At 36.2% G+C, this 15,067-nt stretch overlaps 1 protein-coding gene across 3 annotated transcripts in view; it reads right to left on the bottom strand.

The window, feature by feature from the left end:
• TBC1D23 (TBC1 domain family member 23) overlaps positions 1-15,067 on the bottom strand; it is a 64,421-nt gene that overhangs the window by 21,690 nt on the left and 27,664 nt on the right. For all 3 annotated transcript variants that reach the window (XM_024759226.1, XM_024759225.1, XM_024759227.1), the window contains exons 4-10: positions 14,049-14,253; positions 8,923-9,046; positions 5,302-5,426; positions 5,166-5,212; positions 4,246-4,349; positions 2,769-2,891; positions 1,525-1,617 (exon numbers count right to left, since the gene is read on the bottom strand). In XM_024759226.1, coding sequence (XP_024614994.1) covers positions 1,525-1,617; positions 2,769-2,891; positions 4,246-4,349; positions 5,166-5,212; positions 5,302-5,426; positions 8,923-9,046; positions 14,049-14,253 — 821 coding nt within the window. The remainder of the gene's footprint in view (positions 1-1,524; positions 1,618-2,768; positions 2,892-4,245; positions 4,350-5,165; positions 5,213-5,301; positions 5,427-8,922; positions 9,047-14,048; positions 14,254-15,067) is intronic.

Below are 15,067 nucleotides of genomic sequence, written 5' to 3'. Positions count from 1 at the left end.
ATTTGCATTGATAAAAAAATACAAATTAACAGCACACTTGAAAAAGATGCACAACATCACTAGTAATAACAAGAATGACCATCATTCTTGTAAAATAAAAAATTGGTAATGTCCAATAATGCTGATGGTATGAAACAATCATTCTCACTTAGAGTTGTAAAGTATCAGTTGATTCAGCCTTTCTAAAGGGCAATACGGCAGATTCTAGTAATGTTGTATATGCCCACAACTCTCAACCCCAAAATTTTACTTGTAGGGGTCTATTTTACAGAAATATTTGCACAAGTCCACAAAATATATATACGGATGTTAACTACAGCATTGTTTTATTACAAGAAAACTGAAAACATTCTAGATGTACATCAATCAGGCAATAAATTATGGTATATCTGTACCATGCACCACTATACAGCCGTTAAAAACAATGTACTAAAATGAAAAGATCTCCAAAAAACTGTTAAGTGAAAATGCGAGTGAACTGTTAAGTGAAAAATCAAGTGGAAAAAAAAAAAGTGAATAAGAAATATGTAAATACATATTAAAGGTCTGGATGATTAAACAAACAGAGCAATTGTCAACTCTGGAGACATCCTTTGAGTTTTTTAAGAATAATCAAGTTATTAATGATGAATAAATTTTAAAAATAAGCATAAAAGAAGGACCATTTAGGTCTTCCTAGATGAATCAAGGAAGAGAAAGGCACAGAGTTCACTTTTAGGATGCAAACAAGTTAGGACTGCCTTCTTCACCTATAGCACCCCAAACTCTCTGGGTTGTTTCACCTCCATTTTCCATGAGTTTCCTCTTGATACCACCTAGATCTTTCAACATGCCCTTTCACAGCTTCAGCGTCAACTTTTTCAGACAAGTTGGGAAGAAGGGCAGATAGAATAGTCAGCAAAAGAAGTTATTCCTCTTTCTGTCTTCTCCATCCCTGAGGCTCTAATAACCCCAGAAGGGCTTAAATGATGTCAGTCCCAGTCCTACCAAATGCTCTAAGCATCTCTGACAATATTTAATTATCTACTTCATCTAGTCCTTCAATTCAAGTGACCCTAGGACAGCAATTTGAACAACTGAGCCCCTATACACCAGATACCACCCTTATTAAATATTACTTTATTATATGCATAAGTACTCATGATGGAAAAAAAGGCTTATAGACTAATTACCCAATCATAAGAAGAGCTAATATTCACAGAGTACTTACTAAGTGCAAGACACTATGCTGAGTGCTACATCAGGTAGCTCACAGTAAGAAGTTTAGAATTTACTGACATAACAATGGTAAGCAACAGTAAGCCATAGTTAACAGTGCTTTCATCTACCCTTTATGATCCCAAAAGGGTGTCCTAGGTGAAAAGGAAACCTGAGGCAACACTTTTATAAGGGCAGAGACTCCCTCCTTAAGCAGAAAGAAAAACATCCCCAATCTGGTACATGTGTATTTATTTATGGCCTAAAGAAAAGAAATCCATTTCTTCTCTTACTTTTTAAAAATTTTTAATCAGCATTTATACTAACCAGATCTGAATCTAAGTGGAAAGCAGTTGATAAATGCCCAGCATTATACTGTTCTGCAGGACGGCAATCCACCACAAAGAACCGGACTCCTTCCTAAAAGGGAAACATTTGACAAAATAAAACTTGCCATGAGGGTCACATTTTACACAATATAACATTAACAATTAACCAAAGAAGGGGAAACAGATAGATTAGAAATGGATCTCACATAGGAGGACCCATAAAGACTCAAGAAAATAACCTCAAGATCTTAAATAGTTTTATTCATTTTAAATAGTTAAAATACTCTGTATATACTGTTCTTGACTAGAAAGTCTTAAAATATGTAGCAGAAGAATATTAGTTTGAGCTATAAAACTAATTATACTGGAATTTAATAATTTAATATCTATCATGTTAAACACTTTAAAAAACACTATGTAGTTATAAACACAGATGTAGATACAATTCCTGTTTCTGAAAATAAACACAGATGTAGATACAATTCCTGTTTCTGAAAATAAGCCCACACATTTATCAACAATGCAATTCACATAAGGATTAAATAAATGTCTTTTGGGGGTGAGAGAAGGTTCTCCAGTGCCAGTCTGAACTGAAGAAGTTCACATGGGTCTCTTTAAACTAGATTACATGCTCTGATTTGTTTTTAAGTAATAGTTCTAATAAGAAAAATATGTGAAATGCTTGTTTTAAAAAGATCTACTGTAAAAGGCCTGTCTTTCCATGTCCGTTCCTCTTCTCTCCATCTTCGAAATACATCCAACCTTCCAAACACACACGGTTAACTGTTGCACTGTTAGCAAAAAGATTTTCATGAAGACAGCAACAGACAGAAAACCATGGTATATCCTCAATTCTCCTTTGTAACATGCCTTTTGGCGTTAAACCATGTAATTCAATTAGCTGTATAAGTATCCAGAATTTAACTGTTAAATCCACCCTTTTAAGTACTTTATATAACATTCAGTTGCTTTGCTAAAATATGAAAAAAGATTTGGCAATTTACAAAAATTTGGTGTCAAAATTAATTAGTTGTTGACAAGTAAAATAACACGTAAGCTGGCAGTTTAAAAATGAGCATATGGACAGAAGATTTAACACATTAATCATTCAAAAAAAGCAAAACAACAACATTGTTATAGTAAATTAATTTTGTGAGAATCAACAAACAGGGAGGAAATGTTGATTCCTTGCATTTAAAGGGGATAGTTTTCTGATAAACAGTGGGGTTTTTTTTTACTTACCCCTTGAAGCTGATTTGCTTGAAGGATCTCTGACACGGAGATGGCCAGACAAAGTGCTTGACTCAAATCTGCATCATCATCCTTAATTCCCAACAAAGTACTACCAAAGAGATGGTGATTATCCTGTGGGAAGAGGAATTTTTGAAACATTATGCAGAAAAAATAAAATCAAACTTTCTTCCTAAAACTATTCTCAACAGACCAAGACAAAAGGTAAAATAATTACATAACATCTTTGAGTCACGTGATTTAACATATCCTCTCATATTTTACAGGCTAAAAGCTACAAAAAGTCTGCATACAAAGTCCCCATTAGATTTCACACAAAATGAAAGACTAAGAAAAAATAACACATTCTACACAGCTATTTTCTATATTATCACCTATATTTAAATAGTAAATTTTTAAATGGTTACTCACAACTTTTTATATTTTAATAAAATGAAAACAAAAACATGGCATAAATTGTGTAATATGCTGCTAAAACCTGCTCTAATTAGCAACTGCTAGTGCAGATTATTTATGTCTGAAGAATAAAAGCTATCCTCTTAAAAGACTGGAAAGAAAAGGATAAGACTTCTTTTTCATCCAGTATCATAACCACTACGCCACCATCTAACTTAGTCAACACTGTTGGGAAATGAGGTGATCTACATAAGGCAATTATTAAAATAGCTGAAACTAGTCCCTAGAAATAAATCTCTTTTGTAATTAGTTAGTTTTGAGGGAAATGCTCTTACAAGGTTTCCCTTATCTGCCTCCTGAACACACTATATTGAACATAATTTAATCTCATCTTAATGTTTCAGTGACATGATAACTTCCAACTAGCAATTATGATGCTAGAATGCCTTAAAAAAAAACAAAAGAAAAATAAAGCTCTCATGAGCACCTGAGGTCACAAATTGTTCATAAATGGTACTCCTGTGCCTCCCCGTTACTTGCTTTTGCTTCTTAGAGTTTTACTTTCTAGGAGCTCACAGCACTTGGGCTTCTAATCTGGTGTCCTTTCTCTTGAAAGCACTTGTCTGATCTGAGAAAGGTTCTAGGTCTCTATGGAGCTAAGTGACCCTTTTCTGTTTAAAAGACAGCTCAGCAGCATTAAAGTTGTGCAAAGCTAAACTCCAGATAAAGAAGGCATAATTATATATCCTCCATCAGATTTTTGTAATATTTATATTTTTTAACATCAAGGAAACATTAATTTAAGAAATACCTTATAGTCAATAGTCTCATGATCAGAAATAATAATCAGAGTAGAGGTGAAATGGTTCCTAGAATATTTGTATAGTATCTTTTTTAATGTCTGTTCCTCCATTAGGGAGAGTATTTACAGTGAAAAAAATCACACAAAACTGTAACACATAAAAAGAAAAGAAGGACAACCTAGAGTATTTTAACTGAAGTGGATACAACATAAACATAAAACAATGCACAAAATGTGAAATACTGAAGTAGGTGATTTCTTGTCTGATACCTTCCTAAATGAAGCTGGTGTTTTACTGCAATAATACTGAGCCAGAGAGAAAAGGTCTTCTATATCTTCTAGATTCAAACTGGATGGAGTATTTTCCAAGAACTCTGAAATATGATTACAAATATAATATTTTAAAGGTTTTTTGTGAAAAATACAGTAATGAACATTATTTACATATCAAAGTTGGTTTATCTTCAACATTTGAACTATATAAATGGAATCTCAACAGTGATGCACTGAAAACTGCTTGAGAAGTGGATTTTCCCCAAAGGAACTGAAACTGTTAATACAGTTCTGCTCTTAGTGAATGATGGTACCTAGCAATCAAATCAAATTCATTAGCCTCAATTGGAATAGTGTGATTTATTCAATGAACACATAATAAATGTCAGGGTCCCTGGAAATAAAAAATGACCAAGAAATGGTTCCTGACTTAAGGAACTTTGGTTTGAGAAATGTGACGATAAATCATTATAACATAGTGAGATAAACACTGTAACACACACAGTACAAAGTGCCAGGCACTATAGAGAGCAAGTAACTAAATCTGTGTGGGAGCTAGAGTGGGGGAGAACCCAAACGAAGAACCAAGACTTCAACAATGGATACACTTGTAAGAGCTGAGTATTCAAAGGCAAATTAAGGAAGAAGGAAGGGGAGAGTGAGAAGAGGGCAGTTTATCTCAACAATGAAACCAAAGAAAGAGTATATGGAAAAGAATTGAAAGAGTGAAAAATACATAGAAGGAATGAACAAGGGTGGCAATCAGGGGCAACAGTCTTTAAGGTCTGTACGTGGAGAGTGTGTAAGACTTTAATGGAACCTCAGAGCTCTTCTAGAGTATTCTAAATTTATACATGAGGAAACCGAGTTTCAGAAAACTGACTTGAAATGTTTTCTCCACATTAAATAATACTTACGGATAACTTCTTCTTTGCTGTTAGACTCCTGCGCTAAAATGACTTCTCTGTAAAGAGAATCAGATGAATTTGAGTTAAATATGAACAGAGCACCCTGAGAACAGAGAGGAAAAAATCTAGTCAACTTAATACTTACTTTGCATTAACAAGGATTATTAACATTAAGAAATAAATAAAAAATGGATCTGCTTGTTGTAGATATCCATCCCATATTGCCTGAGTGACTTCAATGGAACAGTAACAGGAAAAAAGACTTCCAAGCTGTAATCAGGAAATGAAATGAGAGATATAAACCATGGCAAGGACTTGTTCTTTTAAAAGTACTCAGGCAAATGCGTAACATTATATCAAACTGTCTGTACCTGATATTTAACTTGTACCTTAACTTTACTGTATGTAATCCAAAGGCAGAACATGTGGATTCAAGGCACAATGAAGCCACTTACTAGCTGTATAACTTAGGGTACGTCACTTAACCTCTAGAGCTTCCATTTCTACTTCTGTTTTTTTAAAAAAAAAAAAAAAAAAAAAGGAATACTACTACCCATCCTCTAACCTAGGGTATATACAGTAACTAGCACATATATACAGTAACTGGCACATATCTGCCACAGCATAATAACCCCACAAGCTCTGTAAGGGTAACTATTATAGTACTTAACTTGCAAGGTAATTGTGAGGATCAAGCATGGTAATTTGAGTTAAGAGCACCAAATGAAATTGCAAGGACAATTTAAAGGCAAATTGTTCACCAATCTTACTTGTACATCATTTGAAACAGATGAGACAACATTCATGTCCCTCAAAACGTTTCAGGAGCTCTATGGTTTTCTACTTCAAATAAAAGAATTGTTAATGTGTAAGTTCCTCTAGAGCCCAACTGTGTTTTAAATTGCATAAATTCAGTGATATTTTTAGATTATTCCATTTTTATTAGATACAGAAACAATTCCATCTAGAAGTTAAATTTCAAACAGTCTTAATGGCTAAAGGGAGCTAATGAGAACACGTACATTTAGTGAATATTTTGTGCCAGGTACTAAATTACTGCCACATATCTTTTATTATATATCTCTTATTCTAAATATTCTCACAACAGTCCTTCAAAATAGACATTTTCCTCCCCATATTATAGGTAAGAAAACAGACGTCTATTAAATAACCTTCCTAACATCACAGAGCTAGTAAATGGTGATGTTTGGGCTAGAAAAAGCCTAACACTCCACAGCTGATGTAACTGCTATTACAGCTGACCACAAAGCTTTTAAAGTACATAATGCTTCTAATGTTTTCTGTAACTTTAAAAATTACTATTACAAATACAGAAGATGCAAATACAAACAGAATAGCAAGATATGGTCATCATTAAATTCAGTTAGCTAAACTAAAGCTACCATTGCATCATTCACAGTTATGAGTTCTCAAAATTTAGGAATTCATTTTGTTTCATCTCATGATTTAAAAAAAAAAAAAAAGACTCCATCCCATAGACATGATACTAGTAGCAAGAATGAACTACTTCGGGCATTGACAAAGTGAAACTGGTAGTTTCAGTACTCAGTTAAAATCTGCTAGCAGCACTGAGTACTACTTCAGAGTTCTGGTCACAGAAATGGCATTTCCCAGGCATAATATGACAAGAGAGATCTCTATTAACATATCAGAATGCTTAAAAGAAAGTTTCTTACTTCAACACAAATAAGTAGATTTAATAGCAACATATGAATCTCAGAGAAACTACAATTTTATTATTTTTACTCAAAATGAGAAAACTGCAGCCGAGAAGGAATGAAAGAATAGGCTGCTGCAGTATGAGATTTAGTATGCCAGAGCTGAAACCAGTTGCGATTCTCTAGTCACCATTTCCTCATTACTCATCTCATCACCTTCTGAGATAGGTACTATTATTAGTTCCATTTTACAGATGAAGAAATCGAAGCTCAGAGGCTAAGTGTATTAAATCACATGGTTAATAAGTGGCAGAAATGGAATCCTTCCTGAAGAAAAGCTAGGTAAAACATGATCAAGGAATACATTAAAAGTTTTGAATATATGTATATTCTTCTAGAACCCAATCACTGTTTTAGAAAGATCTTCAAGTTACCCTAGAAGAGCAGTTCTCAAAGTATGGTCTGAGGAGCCCTGGAAGTCCCCAAGAGTATTTACAGGGCATTTGTGATGTCAAAGCTATTTTCATAATAATACTTAGATTTTGCCTTTTTCATATTCATTCTCTCACAAATGAACAACAGAATTTTCCAAAGGCTACACGAAATATGGTATCATCACAGATTCAATAGAGAAGCAGATATGAGAACGTACCTGCCTGTGCTCTAACCAAATATTGAGATTTGCAAAAATATTAAAAAATGTCACTATTCTGATTTTCTTTTTCGAAAATAGTTAATTTTCATTTAAAAATAGGCTATTTATGTTAACATGCATTGGATTTATCACTACTTCTAAATGAATTAATAAATGGTTAAAATTTCTTAATTTCTAACCAACATAATCCACATAAATTGTGGCTCCTCAATAAATGTTGAGTGTTAAGAGGTCCTGAGACCAAAAGGTTTGAGAACCACTGACCTAGAAATAACAGAACTTCCCATTTAAAAATACAAATATAGGGCTTGCCTGGTGGCACAGTGGTTAAGAACCCACCTGCCAATGCAGGGGACACGAGTTTGAGCCATGGTCCGGGAAGATCCCACATGCTGCAGAACAACTAAGCCCGTGCGCCACAACTACTGAGCCCACGCACCGCAACTACTGAAGCCCGCGCACCTAGAGCCAGTGCTCTACAATGAGAAGCCAGCGCAATGAGAAGCCCGCACACCGCAACAAAGAGTAGCCCCCGCTCACCGCAACTAGAGAAAGCCCACGCGCAGCAATGAAGACCCAACGCAGCCAAAAATAAATAAAATTAAAAAAAATAAAAATATAGAATGACAGAGTACTGAGATGTACTTTTATTAAAATTTTTTTAATTTATTAATTTATTTTTTGGCTGCGTTGGGTCTTCATTGCTGCACGCGGACTTTTCCTAGTTGCAGCGAGCGGGGGGCTACTCTTTGTTGCAGTGCGCAACCTTCTCATTGCGGTGGATTCTTTTGTCACGGAGCACAGGCTCTAGGGCACACGAGCTTCAGTAGTCGTGGTGCGTGGGATCAGCAGTTGTGCCTCGCGGGCTGTAGAGCGCAGGCTCAGTAGTTGTGGCACACGGGCTTAGTTGCTCTGCAGCACGTGGGATCTTCCCAGCCCAGGGCTCAAATCCGTGTCCCCTGCATTGGCAGGGGGATTCTTAACCACTGCGCCACAAGGAAAGTCCCTGAGATGTACTTTATATTCTTTCATATTAATCATTTGATAATCTTGTTATTTTCCTTGTCATTGGATATCAATTCTTATACATACTATCAACAATTTAATCACAGTTTTAAAGTGAACTGATACAGATCATATATTTATATATATTACATATATATATTATACATAAGTAAATATATCACATATATTTACATATATTTGTAAAACAACAAAAGGCTAAACTTCATATTAAATAATTTAAACTAATGTAAGTGAAGAGCAAAAAAAAATCATTTTTGAAGTGTCAATAATTTTACTCCTTTAGTTTAAATAGTAATAGTCTATAATTTAGTGCTTTTCTTTCTCTTCCTTGGGGGAAAAAAAACACCTAACTATAGTTTTATAGAAAGCTATTTTTCATTAAGTGTTCCTACTTTCACTTTATTACCCAGTTGAGTGCATAGGAGTCTGGAGTAATTTTCTTTGTATCAAGAAAAGAACAAAGCTCTGGCTCATGGTACTGGATGAGTAATCGGAAAAGATGAAATGGTCTCCCCTTCAGAGAACAATCCCTAAAAAACAAAAGCAAAGTTTCTTGCATTAATAGGTCAGAAATGATCATGTCAGTAACCGATCCTCCTGCAATACCCACATCCCCTCCCTACCCCAGAACATCTGAACACCACAGCACTGACAACAGCAAGCCTGCCTGATACAACCGGGCAGACCTCTCTTGCTAACACCTGATATACCTGACCTGAAAGAAAGTCTGTAGAAACAACAGGTCTACAGCCAACTCCAGGCAGAGTCTTTCCAGGTGAACCCAGGCAGCACTCAGGAGAAAGGACTACAAGGACCAATGAAAACAGTGGGACTACTTAGGTTATTTTGATAAGTTTTGGATCCCAAAAGGATATCTGGAGAGTCCTGAGGAAGTCCAGCTCCCTTCTTCCCTGCCAAATAAGAAGAAACTCCTAGAAAGGCTTCAGGTTAGCTCCACAGTTAATGTACTCAATTAGGAATCCTTCAGCAAAGGTACAAGTCTGAAATGGCCACAGATGAACATTCCAAAATAGTGGACCCAGAGCCTTAGAAGCTGTTGAAGTGGCCTGGGTATCAGGTGCTCAGAGTGAATCCTGGGAAGTGCCAAACACCGACCTTATTAACTGTACTACTTCTTACCTTGTTACCCTATGTCTCATAAATCATTAAAAATTTAAAAAAATTTAAACAGCTCAAAGCATAGGCCATCATAATAAAAGTCAGTATTTATTGAGGAAATACCATGTGCCAGACACTATAATAGACACTTCACAAAGTTACCTCATTTTATCTTTACAGGCAACTATGAAAGATACTATTATCATCTTCACTTTACAGATGAGAAAAATGAGGCTTAGCTGCGGTCAAGCAGCCCACCCAAGGTCATGTAGCTAAGAAGTGATGGAACTAAGACTTGTACACAGAAACTGGGCATTAAACCATTATGCATACTACCCTTCCACATATGTAATTTAATATTTCAACAAGTGGTATTTTGGTAGATGTACAGTCTAAAAAAGCAAACTATAAAAAAACTGAAGGACTTCCCTGGCAGTCTAGTGGTTGGAACTCCACGCTTCCACTGCAGGGGGCGGGGGTTTGATCCCTGGTTGGGGAACTAGGATCCTGCATGCTGCAGGGCACAGCCAACGAAAAACAAACACTGAAACAGGTAAAAGGCTTCATGCAAAAAAGTTAATGAAATGAATGTCAGTTTTAACATAAAAGCATTGATAAGGAATGTTTCAAAATGCTATTCCAATGGGAATAATGAAAATTAAGTTCTACAAAAAACTAAGCTCTAAGGTCAATGCCAGGATTTGGTATGACCCTCTATCTACCATTTTCTAATACTGCAGATAACAGAGAAGTTTTGTAGAAAAAGCCCTAAATTGGTAATTCAGATGCCCAAAGACAGAAGTGGATTCATATTGGCAAGATTACCTCCTCCTTAGTCTGAATACTTTCCCCACTCTACATATGCAAGGCAACAGACTGCTAAAACAAAACACATAAACACAGGTTGTAAGCAGAGTAGGGACATACACTGTAAGGACAATTGCCTAGTTTGCCTCAGAAAAAGTGGAACATCTCAGAGAGTCAGCCATTGCAACAGCATCTATTCATTTAATAGCTGTGTATTACAAAGTTACTCTCCACTGCAAAGCACTGTGCTTGATAGAATTCTACCTATGTTATATCTGAATCTGTAATAAGAAGATATATTATAGTGGAGTTGTTCTAGCAACATTTTGTGGGGCTGGGCCCTATGCAGGGGTATTAACACTGACCCTGGAGTACTGTGTTACATGTGGAACTCATGGAAACAGTAACTGGAGAACCTGACAAGACGATATGTTACACAGCTCAATGTAAACCCCAATCCCTCTATTAGTAACTACCACTGCCAACATTCTGTAGAGAGAAAGCTGGAATATCATGTCCCTTGCTATTACTAGCTCTGTTACACTGAGAGGTGGTAAAGTATAAGCAGTTGAGAGACTTAGTATAACAGAATGACTCCCAAATATGAATTCCAGTCTCAGCTTTACCATGACCTTAGCCCTGTATTCTGGCATCTCTGGGTCTGTTTTCCTAACATGAAGCACTATCGCTTCCAGGTAGCACAGAGGTTCTCCACTCTGGAGTACACTAGAGTCACCTGGGAGTTAAAACAAAAAAACCCTACATGGCTCTACACAGTCTATTTATAGTTGAAACTTCAAGAACCAGTGTGTTTTAAAAGTTCTTTGGCTGAACAGACATTTCTCCAAAGAAGATATACAAATTGTCACTTAGCACATGAAAAAAAGCAGAAAATCATTAGCTGTCAGGGAAATGCAAATCAAAACCATAATGAAATACCACTTCACACTCAGTCTGGCTATAATTTAAAAAAAAATGTTGACAAGGATGCAGAGAAACTGGGATCTTCATTCACCACTGGTGGGAATATAAAATGCTGCAGTTATTGTAGAAAAATCTGGCAATTCCTCAAAAGGTTAAACACGGATTTACCATATGATTCAACATTTCCACTCCTAGGTACATACCCAAAAGAAATGAAATACATGTCCACATAAAAACTTGTACACTAATGTTCACAAATGCACTATTCATAATAGCTAAAAAGTAAAAACAATCCAAATGTCCAGCAACTGTTGCAAGAGTAAATAAAATGTGGTATTTTATTTATATTGTGCATACAATTAGATATTACTTGGCAATAAAAAGAAATAAGTACTGATATATGCCATAATATGGATGAATCCTTAAAACACTATACTAAGTGCAAGAAGGTAGTCATAAAAGACCACATATTATATGATTCCATTTATATAAATTCTCCAGAATAGGCAAATCCATAGAGAAAGGTAAGTGGTTGCCTAGGGCTGAGAGTATTAGGGGAAAACGGAGAGTTGACTGCTAATGAGTATTGGGGTTTCTTTTGGGGGTGACAGAAACATTCTAAAAATGATTGTGGCTATGGTTGCACAACTCTGTGAGCATACTAAAAACCACTGAATTGTACATACTAAAAGGATGAATTTTGTAATATGTGAATGATACTTTAAGCTATAAAAGAAAAAGAAAAAAAAAAAAAGTTCTTCAGTTGATTCTAATAAGCAACGAGGGTGGAGAACCTTATTAGTTAAAGCACAGGTGTCCAATCAAACTTAGGTTCAAATCCTGACTCAGTCATACAGCAGAAGTGTAATCCTGAATAAGTCATTTTAATGTCCTTCTTTGCCTCAGTTTCTGCAGCTGTAAATCAGAGATACATACCTTACAGTGGTCACTGTTTAAATGAGAAAATACACAAAGGACCTACACCTAATATAGTATGTTACCGCACAGTAAAGCAGAAAAAAATGGTAGTCACTTAACTATCAAGCTCCAGAACAGCTGCACGCTGCAATCAACCGAGAAGCTCTAAACCTAAACAAACATCAGTGCACCAACGTCCTCCTCAGAGATGTGATTTAATTAGTCACGTATGTAAATGGGCATCCGAATTTTTAAGAACTCCCCCCAAGGATTCCAATGTGCATCAAAGGTTCACTGTGCAGCCAAACCACTGGTCTAGACTATGTCAAAAGTTCCTTTTGGCTCTAAAATCCTGACTACCTGATCCACAGCACTGAGAACTACAAGAATTCTTTCTTTCCTCGTAAGTGCCACACCTGCTACTACCCACCCCCTTTCCCCTGCCCCCCACAACGACCTACACATCTGTCTAGACTCAACTTAAGTGTCACGTTCCCAGAGGCGACCTCCCTGACCTCCAGGGCAAGTTAGGTCACCCCCATTATACATTCCCATAGCACTCTATATTTCACCTTCCTGACACTCAGCGCACTTCTAATTACTTGTTCAATGCCTCTATTTCTAGGACTACATTCCAAGCTGTAACCCCAGCACCTCATTTAAAGTAGCAGCACTCCAGGGCTTCCCTGGTGGCGCAGTGGTTGAGAGTCTGCCTGCCGATGCAAGCGACACGGGTTTGTGCCCTGGTGCGGGAAGATCCCACATGCCGCGCAGCGGCTGGGCCCGTGAGCCATGACCGCTGAGCCTGCGTGTCCAGAGCCTGTGCTCCGCAACAGGAGAGGCCACAACAGTGAGAGGCCGCGTACCGCAAAAAAAAAAAAAAGTAGCAGCACTCCAAAAATTTTACTTTTTACTTAGACACTATGTTACTGTTTTATAAGTAAAGAAATCAAAAAACTATGAAGAGTTATACTGCATATATAAACCCTAGAAGCATAAATTACTTTTTTTAAAATTGGAGTATAATTGCTTTACAATGTTGTGTTAGCTTCTGCTGTATGACGAAGTGAAACAGCTATATGTATACATATACCCCCTCCCTCTTTGACCTCCCTCCCACCCCACCCCCATCCCACCCACCTAGGTCATCACAGAGCACCAAGCTGAGCTCCCTGTGCTATACAGCAGGTTCCCATTAGCTATCTGTTTTACACATTAATGTATACACGTCAATCTAAAAGCACTGAGCTGAGCTCCCAGTGCTATATAGCAGGTTCCCACTAGCTACCTATTTTACACATGTTAGTGTATATATGTCAATCTAAATCTCCCAATTCATCCCACTCCCCCTTACCCCCCGGTTCTGTACATCTGCGTTGCTATTCCTGCCCTGCAAATAGGTTCATCTGTACCATTTTTCTAGATTCCACATATATGCATTAATATACGATATTTGTTTTTCTCTTTCTGACTTACTTCACTCTGTATGACAGACTCTAGGTCCATCCACGTCTCTACAAATGACCCAATTTCTTTCCTTTTTATGGCTCAGTAATATTCCATTGCATAAATTCTTAACTAAAGAATCCTTTAAAAAATATTTATAACCACAAAAATAAAGTCAAGTAACAATTATGATTCAAACAACCTTAAAAATTATTTGAACCATTTACTTTACCATCAAAATAAATCTAACAACTTTAGTTCAAAACAAACTAGACCTTTATTCATTTTTAAAAGTGTAATAACTAAATAATATTTTACCTGGGAATGTACTTATTCATGATAGCATAAAAGCAGTTGTATAAATCGCTGCGTGGCAGTTGAAGATGCACCAACGGTTTGAGTAGATGTATCCAGCTAAGGGACGTGCTATATTTAATGTTACGTGATTTACAATAAAAGGTAATTACAGATTCAATATCCAAAAGTAATTCTGCTGCCTTCTCTTCGGGCACTGAAAGCTGGTCTAGAAAATAAGTGTCAAAATAAAGTTACCAAGGGCCTGTTAGATGCTCAGTTATTGGACAAAATACTGGGTTACAAACATATAATACTACCTTACTCTATTTAGAGTATGTCAAGGGCAAAATAGAACTACATAAAAGCATATTTTTCCTTATACTTATTCATATTCACTAGCTATTCAGTATTTACTAAGTTAATAATACTTGACCTATATCTATGTTATATAGATATATATGTATCTATATAACATATAGATATATACAAGAATGGACAATCTGAAGCAGGAAAGGTAGGCATAACCCGCATTCCTGGAAAGCAAAAAAGTGTTTTCCAAATAATGGATTATCATCTGCCCCATAATGGGCAGCTGCCACTTTAGCTTTGTCAAGGGGAGGGAAAGTGATTCATTCTCCACCACCAAATTCCCTTTCCTTTGCCCACATCAGCAATAATGCTTCTGTTGAGGTTAGCACATAAAAGCTTATTTAGCCAATAATTTAACTAAAATGTGACAGAGAAAGAAACAAAAAGACCAATGGACTATAGATGAATTAAAAAAGAAAAATATAAACCAAATTAATTTAATCTTCAAAAGACCTTGTGGGGTGATTGGAAACATATTCACCCATGATTTACAATACTTTTTCTATAACAGATCATGACTTACGACTTACAGGTAAACTTTTGGAACACAGCCCCCTTAAATCTGAGGACTGTATACAATCATACAGATCTTCAATTATCCAAAAAACAATTTAAAACTGCCACAAAACTGTAAAGGTACTTGAAGAATTAAACATAAGTATGTTAATGTT

This window comes from Neophocaena asiaeorientalis, unplaced genomic scaffold (assembly GCF_003031525.2).
Source record: "Neophocaena asiaeorientalis asiaeorientalis breed wild unplaced genomic scaffold, Neophocaena_asiaeorientalis_V1.1 scaffold197, whole genome shotgun sequence".
Classification (NCBI taxonomy): domain Eukaryota; kingdom Metazoa; phylum Chordata; class Mammalia; order Artiodactyla; family Phocoenidae; genus Neophocaena; species Neophocaena asiaeorientalis.
Note: the sequence above shows the minus strand (reverse complement) of the source record. Positions and strands in the feature narration are given on the sequence as shown.